The sequence below is a fragment of the Solanum verrucosum genome, unplaced genomic scaffold (genome assembly GCF_900185275.1).
Source record: "Solanum verrucosum unplaced genomic scaffold, falcon-dt-bn FXZP01000261.1, whole genome shotgun sequence".
Lineage (NCBI taxonomy): Eukaryota > Viridiplantae > Streptophyta > Magnoliopsida > Solanales > Solanaceae > Solanum > Solanum verrucosum.
In genome coordinates this window covers 13,217,131-13,230,836 of record NW_026019969.1, presented here as the reverse complement: position 1 = coordinate 13,230,836, position 13,706 = coordinate 13,217,131, and the positions used below count along the sequence as shown (strand labels likewise).

General features: G+C 30.3%; 1 protein-coding gene across 1 annotated transcript; it reads left to right on the top strand.

The window, feature by feature from the left end:
- Positions 1-1,379: 1,379 nt before the first annotated feature.
- Positions 1,380-10,263, top strand: LOC125815079 (uncharacterized). Its single transcript, XM_049494478.1, has 18 exons — positions 1,380-1,809; positions 3,110-3,217; positions 3,642-3,737; positions 3,849-3,941; positions 4,737-4,825; positions 5,602-5,981; positions 6,071-6,157; positions 6,252-6,360; positions 6,586-6,716; positions 7,203-7,212; positions 7,816-8,254; positions 8,461-8,568; positions 8,671-8,942; positions 9,046-9,288; positions 9,500-9,612; positions 9,708-9,803; positions 9,906-10,011; positions 10,117-10,263. Exons 1-18 carry the CDS (start codon positions 1,386-1,388, stop codon positions 10,261-10,263), a joined length of 3,051 nt encoding a protein of 1,016 aa, XP_049350435.1. The 5' UTR covers positions 1,380-1,385.
- The last annotated feature ends 3,443 nt before the right edge of the window (positions 10,264-13,706 follow it).

The following is a 13,706-nucleotide window of genomic DNA, read 5'->3' as shown; positions in this document are numbered from 1 at the left end:
CAAATAATTCTTTAATTCGTTTACATGGTAGACTTATCTTTCTACCTACCCCACATAGAAAAGCAAAAGTTGATGTTGAAAATCACACTCGTGTCACATTTAGGTCCCGTTTACCAATGGATAGTTCACTTCTTTCCGGAATTTTATTCTAAAAATCTGTTTGAACATAAAATTGTTAATTTGAAAGGAAAGTGCTAAATGATCAAAAAAATTGGTCAGAAAATTAAAAAAATTATAATATTTTTTTTAATTTTAAAATAAACTGATCTTTTTTCCATTTTTTTGTTAAAAGGTATTAAAGTTAAAAGGGTAAAAATATTTAAAAAGGTAAAATAACATAGATAAAATATCATTCTGGTCAAATTCTGGCCAAAAAGATTTTTCCAATTTGAAAACTTCATACTGTTTTCACAATTGTCACTCTAAATCACTCGCAACAATTTAAAAATAACTTAAATTTCAAATATCATTTTCAACTTGAATACAATTACATACTACTTTTGTCTAAATCTCAGAATTCTTATGTTCAAACGCACACTTAATCGAACTCTCTAACATTATGCAATCAGTTTTGAACATATAAATAGAGATGCATGATCAAGTTTTTGTTTTTACCCCCTAGCCCTTATCGCGCATTTCTTTTTTAAAATATTTACAAAAATATTATTCAAAAGATTTATGATTACGTGAAACAAAAAATTTCAATTATTGGAAGTGATTAAAACTAACGAAAGAAATCTTCCAAGCAAAATTGTTATTCCATTTGCGATATAGCTTTACGACTTTGATATAACTAAGTCGAATAAATCAACTCTTTGATTATTTGGTCATCCTTTCTCCCAGATAATCTTGGAATTTAGTAACAAAAGAGATCTGACAAATCAACGAGGGCTATTTAGGCAAATATAAAATTATCGATATTTTTCACAATCCAGTATTTCGTGGAAATATTGAATTTATAAATTATCGAGTATTACAACGTAACTCTTTTTACAATATTAAAATGTTTGAACATGTTGCATCGAATAACTGTTTTATTCTTAACTTACAATTTTACTTTTTATGAATAATTAGTTATTACTTATATAAATGTTAAACTCGATATATATATATTGCAAATAGATGAGCTGGCATTATGGTTTATGACGTAGGTACTAGTATGTTTTTTTTTGGAATTAGCAACAAGTGAGTGGTTACATATATTATATATATGAGATTGCAATGAAGAGCATCTTGAATAATAATTGAGTTAAAGATAAGATATGATTATCCATTTTTATAAAGTTTCTGTGGAAAAGACAAACTTAACCTCAAATAATTCATACTCGTCCAAATATATCTCCTTATAATATATAAATAACCATAGTGTCACTAAACACAAAATAATGGAGAAGCAACACATGAAATACATGTTCCTCACAAAATTGAACTTCTTTTTTCTTGTAACATTAATTTTTCATGGTCTAACAGTCCATGGCTTCCAAATTGATAATCAGGCACGTACATTAATGTTGTGGCGTCGTTCGAAAATACGTTCTCGGATGATTAATTCTTATCAGGATGAAACATGGTCGACTGAAAAATTGGTATTTGATTCTGATGAAGAAGAACAATTACATGTTGGAAATATGGAGGATGATTTGATAAAAGATGGTCTTCCTGGACAGCCAAAATTAAATGTGAAGTTTAATCAGTATGCAGGTTATGTTAATGTTGATGAAAAAAATGGAAGAAGACTTTTTTATTACTTTGCTGAATCTGCTTCTGGAAATGCTTCTTCTAAACCACTTGTTCTTTGGCTAAATGGAGGTGATGTTTTGATCATTTTCTCTTTCTTATCTTCGTCGTGGAATTACTCATAACTAGATTTTACTATTTAGCTATGAAATTTAGTCTGTCGATAATTTTTCTTTTCTTTTTTTTGGCAGTGGAATGACTTCTAGTTCTTTTATGTTTGTTTTTGTTTCATATTTCCATTTCTGTAGTGTGCATGCACATATATCTACTGCATTTTAGTTGACTACTAGTAGTATTAAGGATTTAACTTTTATATATATATATATATATATATATATATGGTGGTGCGTAATTTTATATGTGTTAGTTTGACTATCAATTAAGGGTAAAATATACCTTTTAAATAGAAATGTGTCATCAGTTTATCAAGTGACTAACATTATTTTTCAGCTGACTAATCCATTCTGAGGGATAATTATCTTTTGTGGGACTTAATACTTTATTTTAACCTGAAAATTAATACTTAATTTTTTTTTTCACAAACCTCAATCCCGTTCAGAATAAGTAATTCTAAGGGTATGACAATCGACATGTTCAATAAGAAAAATCATATATAATAAGATTAGAGAAGAGAGTTATTTGACTAATTAAATTATCCTTTATTTATCTTCAATATTAATTAGGAAGTATGAAGATCTTTTAGAAATTTGTTCAGATCGTTTGTTAGATTAGGATAAATTTGATTATTTTTTTTTTTGTAATTATTCATTTGGAATTTGATTACTAAGAGGGGATACATGACCATTTAATTGTCGAAAAGGTATTTAATAGTCCGAGGAACAAACACAGATGGAGTAAATAAGTGGGGACGTAAACTTGCGAATTATTGGTAGCTTTATTCGTATTGTTCTCTTCTTTTATTTCTTTTTGTTCTTTTTTAAAGTGAAAGTGAAAAAAAAAATACTTCCTCTAGTACTTCATAAGTATTTTGAGCTTTTCTTCGATGTTCAAAATAAATAAATTATATTCAATGTTGAAGAGAGTTGTTGAAAATTTCTTTCATTTTTTATCATCATTTTTATTTTCTATATGATAATAAGTTCAAGAAAGTTAATTGTTTATACGGTCATACTTATGATTATACTTGAAATTATTTTTATTTTCAAGAATAGATTGAGAATAACTAAAAAGGTAAAATAGAAAGCGGTGTACAATCATGTCCTAATTTATTTTTCTGTAATGATGCGTATTGCATCACAAATTCACTTAATATGGACCGGAGGGAGTATTGGTTAGTATGAAGATAAGAGTCATAATTTTGTATGGCTATAATTGGATGAACAACATTATTGGGTTGCACTTGCACTTGCAGGTCCAGGATGTTCATCATTAGGATTTGGGGCCATGCAAGAGCTTGGGCCTTTTGGTGTAAAACCTGATGGTAAAACCCTTTATTCCAGAACATTTTCTTGGAACAAAGGTAATCAATCCTATTTACCATTATTAATTATCAGTCACAATCATTATTATTGTCTATCATTACAATCAATCACTATCATTACTATTGTCAATCGTTACCATCAATCACTATCATTAGTCATGACTATATATCATCAACCACAATCATCATTCACCATCACAATCATTGCTACATATCACTATCATTCACCGCATCTATAAACCACCATATCATCACTAATTACTATGTACCCACCATGACATCTTTATTAGCCAACACCCTCTCCAATCGACACCCACAACTACCGCCATAAGCCATCAACATCACCATCACCACCGATTATCTGATAACTTTTTAAAAATATTTTATTGATGTAATATCAGATGAATTTTATATTTTATTGAATTTATGTTTGTTAATTTTTAAATATGTTTTTCTTATACAGTTGCAAATGTAATGTTCCTGGAGTCACCAGCAGGGGTTGGCTTCTCCTATTCCAATACTAGCTCAGATTATGCACAATCAGGCGACAAGAGGACTGGTACACTACACATCCAACCTTAATCTTCAAATAATACTAATTATTTGATTTTAAAATATTAATTTGACAGTCTAAATCATAACACTTACAAACTATGTCATTGTGTGACAGCTCAAGATGCATATAGGTTTCTAGTGAATTGGTTCAAGAGGTTTCCACATTACAAAAGCAGGGATTTCTACATCATGGGAGAAAGTTATGCAGGTATATTTACTACTCCCTCCGTTTCAATTTATTTGTCCTACTTTTCTTTTAGTCTGTTTAAAATAAAATGTGTTTGACAACCTTTTAATTTCAACTTTCCATACATATTCAAGATTATAAGGTTAAATGATATAATTTGATATATTTTTAATTTAAAACCATAATATTCAAGTCTTTTTTATTTTCTCAAATTCCATATCAAGTCAGAATAAACAAAACAAATTAAAAAGGGAGGAGTACTAACTACTCCATCCATCTGTTTAGATTTACTTGTCAAATTTTGTCTTGACACACTTATTAAGAAAAATAATAATTGATACAATGAATTTACTATTTTATCCCTAGCTATTAAGTGATTGATAGTGTCCCAAACATATTTTTCAATGTTAATAAATTAAGGGCAATAGGGAAATAATTTTGGTCTTCTCTTGATTTTGTCAAATATGACAAGTAAAAGTAGAAATTAAATTAGAAAATATTTGACAAGTAAATTCGAACGGAGGGAGTAGAAAATTAAAAAGAAGAAGATAGTATTGGATCGATGGTTCTAGTAGTGAGAGCCCATGATTGGTTTGTGTCAAATAAGATGTTAAATTTGTAAGAATTAAGGACCACTTTATCAGAGACAATTGTCTGAGCATTTATATAATTGAATCACATACTATACAATATAGTTATGTCCTCTTCTCAAAGCAGAAATAGACATTTTGATTGAAAATTTTGGCTATATATGTTATACAACTATTATTATTTAAGAGAGTGGTCAATTAGACAGCTAATATTGGTAGATGACAGGATTCTACGTGCCAGAGCTAGCAGACATCATTGTCAAGAGCAACATGCTAACCAACACAAACTTCAACATCCAACTCAAAGGAATAATGGTAATATTTTCATTTTAATATTCTTCACCCTTTCTTTTATTTTTTTATATATATATATGTTATCATATGTATATAACTTGTAAACGGTATACCTCAGACTGGATTGGATTGGCTCACAGGATTCTACATCCATGACCAATTAATTAAAAACCACCACAAACTACATGCATGCCAGAAATTGAAAAATTTTCATCTCCTTTTATTATACGCATCAATTTAAAATAGAAAATTTCTGGGGTTTTAAAGTTTATTGAGGCAAGACATATAATTAAAAGAAATATTAACATATTTTATATGATTAACTATTTAATAATAGACGAAGGAGAATATATAAGATTATTATTTTTTCCAAAATTTGAACTAGACTTAGTTTAAGTGTCTAAATAAAACATCCTGATAAACTTAAGGGGTTGGTTATGTATTAAAAGTTTAATTTAAGAATAGAATATATATCCAATTTATTTTTAATTTTTTAAATTAAATTTCATGTTTAATCAAACTAACACACATAAAATAAAATAAGATAAATAAATAAATAAAATAAAATAAATTAACTTTAGACTATCAATTTCTTTGAACCGACCCTATTACCCATATAACACTACACATAATTTTTGCCCCACCCACAACTTGTGCCATGAAAAATGTCGACAAAATATGGTCTATTATTTGATCATTTATTTGTTTCTACAAGAAAAGAATAACAAGCATGGAATATTATTTGTTTGAAAACTAAATAAATTAATTGGAGAAAACAATTAATTGTATGGATGCAGATAGGAAATGGTATAATGAACGATGTAACAGACGAGAAAGGGCAATTTGATTATTTATGGAGTCATGCACTAATATCAGACGAGACTCATTTAGGCATCCAACAACATTGCAAAACCCAAACTGAGACAAAAACATGTGAACAATTTCAAAGCACAGCTCAAACTGAGTTTGGAAACATAGATCCTTACAACATCTATGGTCCCATTTGTCCCCTTGATTACGATGATTCATCATCATCATCAACAAGAAGAGTATTCAAGAAAAATGGATATGACCCTTGTGAACAACATTATGTTAGCGATTATCTCAATCTTCCTCAAGTTCAAAAGGCCTTGCATGCCAGCCTCAACAACCTTCCTAACCCTTGGCAACCTTGCAGGTATTTACTTACACTGTCAGTGTATATACGTTAAAACATTTTTACATATATGATATGATTTTTTTTCTCTTTCATTTGGTACATGTTAGTGCTCTGAATTGGAAGGATAGTCCATCAAGTATGTTTCCAATATACAATAGACTAATTGCATCTGGTCTCAGGATACTTCTTTTCAGGTAAATGTAATGAATTATTGGATTAGCTTATAAATAATCGTTTTTAATTAGTTTATGCTTATAATACTACTTTATTTATTTTGTGTGGAAACAGTGGAGATGTAGATGCAGTAGTTTCAGTAACTTCAACTCGTTATGGCATTAGTGCTATGAACCTTACAGTCATCAAGCCTTGGCATGTTTGGCATGATGATACAAAAGAAGTAAGTTCTTCTTATCGCCATGGTGTCCAGGCCAATTTTCACACACCACGACTAATTCTATGGAATACTTGTCACCTCCCACCAACGTCAAATGGGAAGAACATCACCTAGTATCTAATTAATTCTTTTTGTATATGTAAAAATAAATGTTATGAACTATTTAATTTATTTTTCTTTTTTGTTAATTTAAAGGGTGGTTTGTACGTATAATTTAATTTTTTGCAGGTAGCTGGATATATGGTGGTGTATGATGGATTAGCTTTTGCAACAGTTAGGGGAGCAGGGCATCAAGTTCCACAATTTCAACCACGTAGAGCTTTTGCTTTGTTGAATATGTTCTTTGCCAATCATTTTTAGCATTTGGGGATTGGCCTTATTGGAACTCATTCTAATAGTTGGACATATTTTATTGATCAAAGTATTGTTTCATGATCGAGTTTTTTATTTTTATTTTATCATGGAGTCAGGAAACAATTAATCCTTGAACCTAATTCAACTTCAAAAAACTAACTAATACTAATCTAAAAGAAGAATTTATCTCATCCCATCGATATGTGACTCAACACCAACTTTAACCAAATCCGTCCATCCAATTTTCCCCTCTAATCAAGGTCGTCATTTTCCGATTCCCAAATCTCTAAATTCATTTCTACATATCTGGCGCAATTCAGCAAGAATATTGAATTCATACGCAATAGACTAAATTATGATATGAGTTCATATGGTATATGTTAGTTTGATGTCATGTCACAACAGGCAACAGCCAATTGTATTAAAAAAACTGGAAGAACACTCCAGAAACAGTATTACCAACTAATGTATATTAAATTGCTTATGTCCAGTGGCTTTAGTGTTTGGATCTATAGATTAATGCTTAATACATTTGGCTCAACATATAGTATATGAAAAGGACCTTGATTAATTTGGCACTACAATCAGCAGCTTATGCTAATCTCTCTCAACATATGAGTTAAATTTGGGAGAGATTGAGCTAGCTAGAGAGTCTCAATTCTCTTTTCATTTATAGAGTAGATCCAATATACTAAATTCAAACGAAAATATCTAAAGAAAGAAGATAGAAAATTCTTACTTTGGAAGTTGCCTTGAAGAAGACAAATGCATAAATTCAATCAGTCTAATTAGACAGATGGAGTAGCACTCAATGCTACTGGTTAACTGTGAACAACTGAAAATGAAAACCAACAAATAGTTAACTCCTTGGTAGAGGTCATCTCTTTTCTCAATCAGCCTTTCTCCTGTCCTGATCAAGAACGACGTGAAACTAAAAGGCAACAATTTCCTTAATATATACTACTTCTGTTAAGTATCCTATTAACATTTTCCATAACAAATGCGCACAAAGAACAAAGATGTAAATACAATGGCTTCAATCTAACACAAAAAAAAAAGAAGGATGACATTCTCAACATTTTACTTGCTCTATAAATAATGAAGAAGATTTACAGGTTGAGTGAATACTCAACCTTTCTTATTTCTTGCATGGAAAGAAAGAAAATGAAAGTTACCTCTGTTTTACAGTTAAGTCTTTCTCTAATTTTGTGCTACCTTAGCACCCAAAAATGTTATGCAGGAGAAGCAGATGTTGTAAGGGAATTTCTCAAGGCTCGACGTGCAAATCACTTGCAAAGTACACCAAGTATTAACAGTGGCCTAGAGGCTGCTGAGAAACGGAGATCAGCATTTGTGTCACAGGTAGGATCAAAGGAAGATGACAAGATCTCAGCTTTGCCAGGGCAACCTAGTGGTGTGAGTTTTGATCAATATTCAGGATATGTTACTGTTGATGCTGATGCTGGTAGAGCATTGTTCTATTACTTCACTGAATCAACTCAAGATCCTTCTACCAAGCCTCTTGTATTGTGGCTAAATGGAGGTAAATACACACACCATACCCACGGTTACCCCAATTGTCAAGAGGAAGAATGTCTTTTCTAACACTAGTTTCAAGCAAAAACTACAAACAGTTTACTCTAATTATGTTCGTCCCTTTAATGCGCTATTCATTCTGGTATTGCTTTTAAAACTATGTTGGCGCACTTATCATGCTTCTTTGTTGTTCTATACATACTTAATATACAGGACCTGGTTGCTCTTCATTTGGGGCTGGAGCGATGATGGAACTTGGACCATTCCGCGTAAATAAAGATGGAAAAACCTTGTGGCTCAACCCTTTTGCCTGGAACAATGGTACTTATACATATCTCTTCTGCAAAATCTGTAATCACAATTGAAAGTAATCAAAAACCCATAAATAATTAATACTAACAACAATTTTGTTAATTAATGCAGTGGCAAACATCCTCTTTTTAGAATCACCTGCTGGAGTTGGATTCTCTTATTCTAATACATCATCAGATTATACTACTGGAGACGAAAAGACCAGACAAGACAGTTTCACCTTTCTCGTCAATTGGATGGAAAGATTCCCAGAATATAAACACCGAGATTTCTATATTACTGGAGAGAGTTATGCTGGCCACTATGTGCCTCAACTTGCTCAGCTGATCTTATCCTACAAGGAAACAGAACCAAACCTTGTCATTAACTTGCAAGGAATAGCAGTAAGCTAAGCTTCAAATGGTCACTAAATTACTTTTCTCATGATTAAGTCACTAGTTATGTCGTGTCTGCGTCTTACTTGCATGCATATGGCATGGATTTCAGACTGGAAATGGCATCATCGATGATGAAACAATGAACAGTGGTACATACGACTTTTATTGGACCCATGCTCTAATATCAGATGAAGTCCATGATGGAATTGTCTTGAATTGCAACTTCTTGGCAGAGACAACCTCAAAAGCATGTAATGAGTACATTAAGCAAGCAGATTCATCTCAAAGCAATATATATGCTTACAACACATATTCCCAACTGTGCAACTCCTCTGTCTATACTTCCCTTCCTGTAAGTTCCACTGGCTAACTGCTCATTCATTATTGAGGAAAAAAGAAATATTTGCAGTGCCCAAATTAAGGTGACGATCACGGTGAGGAAAAAAAAAAGACCATGCACAACAACATTCTACGCCCCAATACGCTCACCAGTCACCTCTCTGTAGATTTTACATACTTCTATTAAATTTTGTGATGGCAACTTTTTCTTTTGTGTATAACAGATAGATGGATTTGATCCATGCTCAGCTGATTACGTTGACAATTACCTAAATAGTGCTGAAGTACAAAAGGCCCTTAATGTCAAAGATACACCCTATTCCTGGGATTCCTGCAAGTAATACATTGGGTTCTCTAAAACATTTTCATTCTTGAGGCTTATTATTATCTTTTGGGGATTAATTTCAATTTCTTCATTTCTCACTTGTGCAGTGGTTTCATATTCGGCTCTTGGCAGGACTCCCCGCATTCTGTTCTAACAGTCTTTCAAGAGCTCATGCAAAGTGGCATTAGGGTTTGGATTTATAGGTAAGTAAATCAAGCAAGGAAGCAGTCATCAGAAACAATTCAGAATTTGTGATTTCAAAACAATTAACATTTTCTTAAGACTTTTCTTTTTAACAATTTCAGTGGAGACATAGATCATGTGTTATCTGTGACGACAAGTACATATGCCATAGACAAAATAAAAACACCAGTCAAAACACCATGGTACCCTTGGTTCTTCCAAGGCGAGGTAACAAAGTTGTCATTATTCTTCAACTCTATGTACAATGTCTATTTTCAGAATATCATGTATGTGCATAAATTAATTATCTCATATAATCCTTTTCCTTTCTAGGTTGGTGGTTATGCAGTAGAATACCAGAACTTGACATTTGTGACGGTAAGAGGAGCAGGACATTTCGTTCCAAGCTATCAACCAGGCCGCGCATTGACCATGTTCTCATCTTTCATCAATGGCACGCTCCCTCCTCATCTACACTAAACAGACAGAAGAGAAAAGATTATTGAGTGGGAAAAAGAAAAGGAAAACTGATTACATAAGGAACATTAATCTTGTAGAACTACTACCCAATTATGATATTCCAAACAAGGAGATGTAGTATAAATTATGGACTATGTGTTCTTCTCATTATAAAAAAAAATCACTTTAATAGATGTCGTTCCAAATGCCTAGTTGCATAGGGTTAAATTTCCAGCCGGAGCTCCCCTATCTTTCCTTCCTACTCTGCCTGGACCCCTCATCACTTGAACTTAAAAAAGAAAAGTGACACAAAGAAGATGAGTATGTGAATATTCCTCTAGCAACTAGGTTAAAAAGATTTGCAGCACAAGCATAAATCACATGATATTCTTAAGATTGACTCTTGAACATGAAATAAATACTACAAGGACAAAATTCTTCAACCCTTTCATATTCTTAAGATTGAATTTAACATGGAAATAATTTGCGAACTAAAACTTTCACAAACTTAAAAATAACATTCACAAACCCTAACCCTTGCCCTTGCCTCAACAAAAGATGAATCAAAATTACATACAATTTTGTTCCCGCCGGATTCATCATCCCGCAAATACCAAGAAAAGGTGGAGTCATTTTGATAATGATGGACCGAAATAGAGTAAATTTGGACGCCTAAATTCTGTTCGCGCAAAACATGTACAGAAGCACGCCATATATTTGGGGGAAAAGTAGAAGGAAAATACAAAACTAATGAACCGTTACTATATTTTTTATATAAATAAAGAAGAACAACTGTTAGTTCTTGTTTTTCAACAGCCTGAGAAAAAAAATTCAAAGTTTTATATAAAGGTTATTTTTTTTATACCAAATTATCATTAAACATAATTTCAAAACTTGATTTTTTAAAAAAAAATATTTTCAACCTATTATTCAAACCAAACAGAGAAAAAAAAAAGGTTATATATTTAAGACGTTTTCCTTTCACTTGTGTGTATTTCATTGTTTCATTTGGTTTAACGAACAATTAGTTATACATTGTGGAATTGTTTTTGCAATAAATAATATGGGAGGGATTGTTTATTTTAAGAGTTTTTTTGTCATTTAATATCAACTCTTCCCATTATAATGTTAATATTCTAAATAATATACGAACCACCAAGTATCTATATATATATATATATATATACTAGTTTCACGGCACGTGTGTATAGTATATATAGTATACGATGTTGTAAAATAGAATTAATGGTATTAAATTAATTATTTTTAGTAAATAATTATAACTTCAAAAACATAGGACAAATGCTTTAAAATGATTAATACATATTGTTATAGAGTTACTTGTATTTTGAGATCAAAATGACCAGATATTTTTGAAACATTTCAAAATACATTCAAATTTCAAATATGGGGATAAAGTGACATTTCTTTAGTAGTATTATTATTTACATAACTCAATTTTGTAAACAAATCTAACCAACAAAGTTTTAAAACAAAATATCAATACAAAAAATGTCACCAATAGTCTTTCCTCTTGAAGTTATGAACATAAATGATGGACACCAATTAAGTATAATTTTTTTCTCTTAAATATTCATATTTCAAATTAAGTATGTGCATGAAACTAATAAGAATTACCATAAATATTTCAATATTTTATCTTTATACGCAATCTATCTTTTACCAATTAATATTTGATTACGACTATCATAGAGAGATAATTCTACAAAAAAAGGTACTTTATTGTTATAACGAATGATGGTTAAATTGAGGCTTGAGTGTATGTCAAATATTTAGCTTGACTATTTCTTTCTTTTAGATATACATATATATTTAAGTAGCATAATTTAGTTTTAATATATGAACAACATCACCTTTGGTGAAAAATATTTCATTTCTTTAAATTTCTACCTTATCTTTGTAGAATTGTAGTCTTCTCCTTTTTCCTGCTGCATACATACCATATAGTTGTTGTCTAATGAAAGTATCTAGTATCTTATAGAAGTTGTATTGTGATATAAAATATTAAACTTTTTCAATAATAAAAATTAATAGATGAATAAAATTTAAGTATTGTTTATAGAATCTTTAATTTGAATCAAGATTATTTTATGATCAATCACTATTTACTTATCTATTTTTATATAGCTAACAAGGAGTGTATCATGTGACCTAAAATTTTCTCAAATTAAATGAACACAAAATAATAGGAAAAAATATATGAAAAGATACATAGTCAATGAAGAAGAAAAACGAAAATATAGTTTCATGCTATATTCACAATAGAGTTCTATTTGATTAAAATCTCTTGTAACCAACACTTTACTTTCTTCGTTTATTTTTACTTACATATCTATTAAAAATATATCTATTATCATGTCTATATTATCATATTATAAGTAATAGTGAAAATCTATTTTTGAAATAGTGAATTTAACATCAAAACTAATAATTCAATGAACTACGTTAATGCTCATTGATTTAGCCAAATCAGAAAGAAACTACTTCATTTGAGGGTAAAAAATAAAAAATAAAAAACCAAAGAAGAAATATCTTACCCAAATCACGTGACTTTATTCATATATTTTTTTTTATTATTGTCTTTCCCACAACATTTCCTCACTGTTAACTCATGAAAATCGTAAGAAAAAATACGAGTGTCAATTTATGAATGATTTGCTACAATTTGTTCACCAATTTCATCTTATGTGGTACCTCAAATTTCATTGAATTTTAAACTTAATCAACTATTACAAATAACCCTGAGATTTTTTTAAGAAGTAGAAGAGTAGAAAACTTTAAAAATCGTAGTTTAAAAGTGAGAGAAAACCCTCTATTTATAGCTAACAAATAGTAGTATTAATAGGTACTAATTGTTCCTTATCAGAAAAGTTACAACCTTTCGTAAAAGTCACTGCTCATCGAAAAAATTACAACCTTTTGCAAAAGTCACAACTCATCGGAAAAGGCACAACCCTTCGAAAAAGTCACAATCGTTTGAAAAAAATCACAACCTTTCAAAAAAGTTACAACTCATCGAAAATGTCAAACATAAAATTTTCTCAAATTAAAATGAACACAAAATAATAGGAAAAAAAATATATGGAGCGATACATAGCCAATGAAGAAGGAAGACGAAAATATATGTTCATGCTATATTCACTTTAGAGTTCTATTTGATTAAAATTTCTTGTCACCAACACTTTACATTCTTCGTTCACTTTTACTTATATATCTATTGAAAATAATTATTATCATGTCTATATTATCATATTATAAGTAAAAGTGAAAATCTATTTTTGAAATAGTGGATTTAACATCAAAACTAATGATTCAATGGACTACGTTGATGCTCGGTGTTTTAGCAAAATCTAAAAGAAACCGCTTTATTTGAGGGTAAACAAAAACAAATAAAAAACCAAAGAAGAAATATCTTACACAAATCGTGTGACTTTATTTATATT

Bases quoted from the DNA above. Each gene is read 5' to 3' on its own strand.
- LOC125815079 (XM_049494478.1), top strand. From the start codon at position 1,386: ATGGAGAAGCAACACATGAAATACATGTTCCTCACAAAATTGAACTTC. The intron at 6,361-6,585 runs GTAAGTTCTTCT...AATTTTTTGCAG, and splicing joins GGCATGATGATACAAAAGAA to GTAGCTGGATATATGGTGGT. The intron at 9,804-9,905 runs GTAAGTAAATCA...TAACAATTTCAG, and splicing joins ATTAGGGTTTGGATTTATAG to TGGAGACATAGATCATGTGT.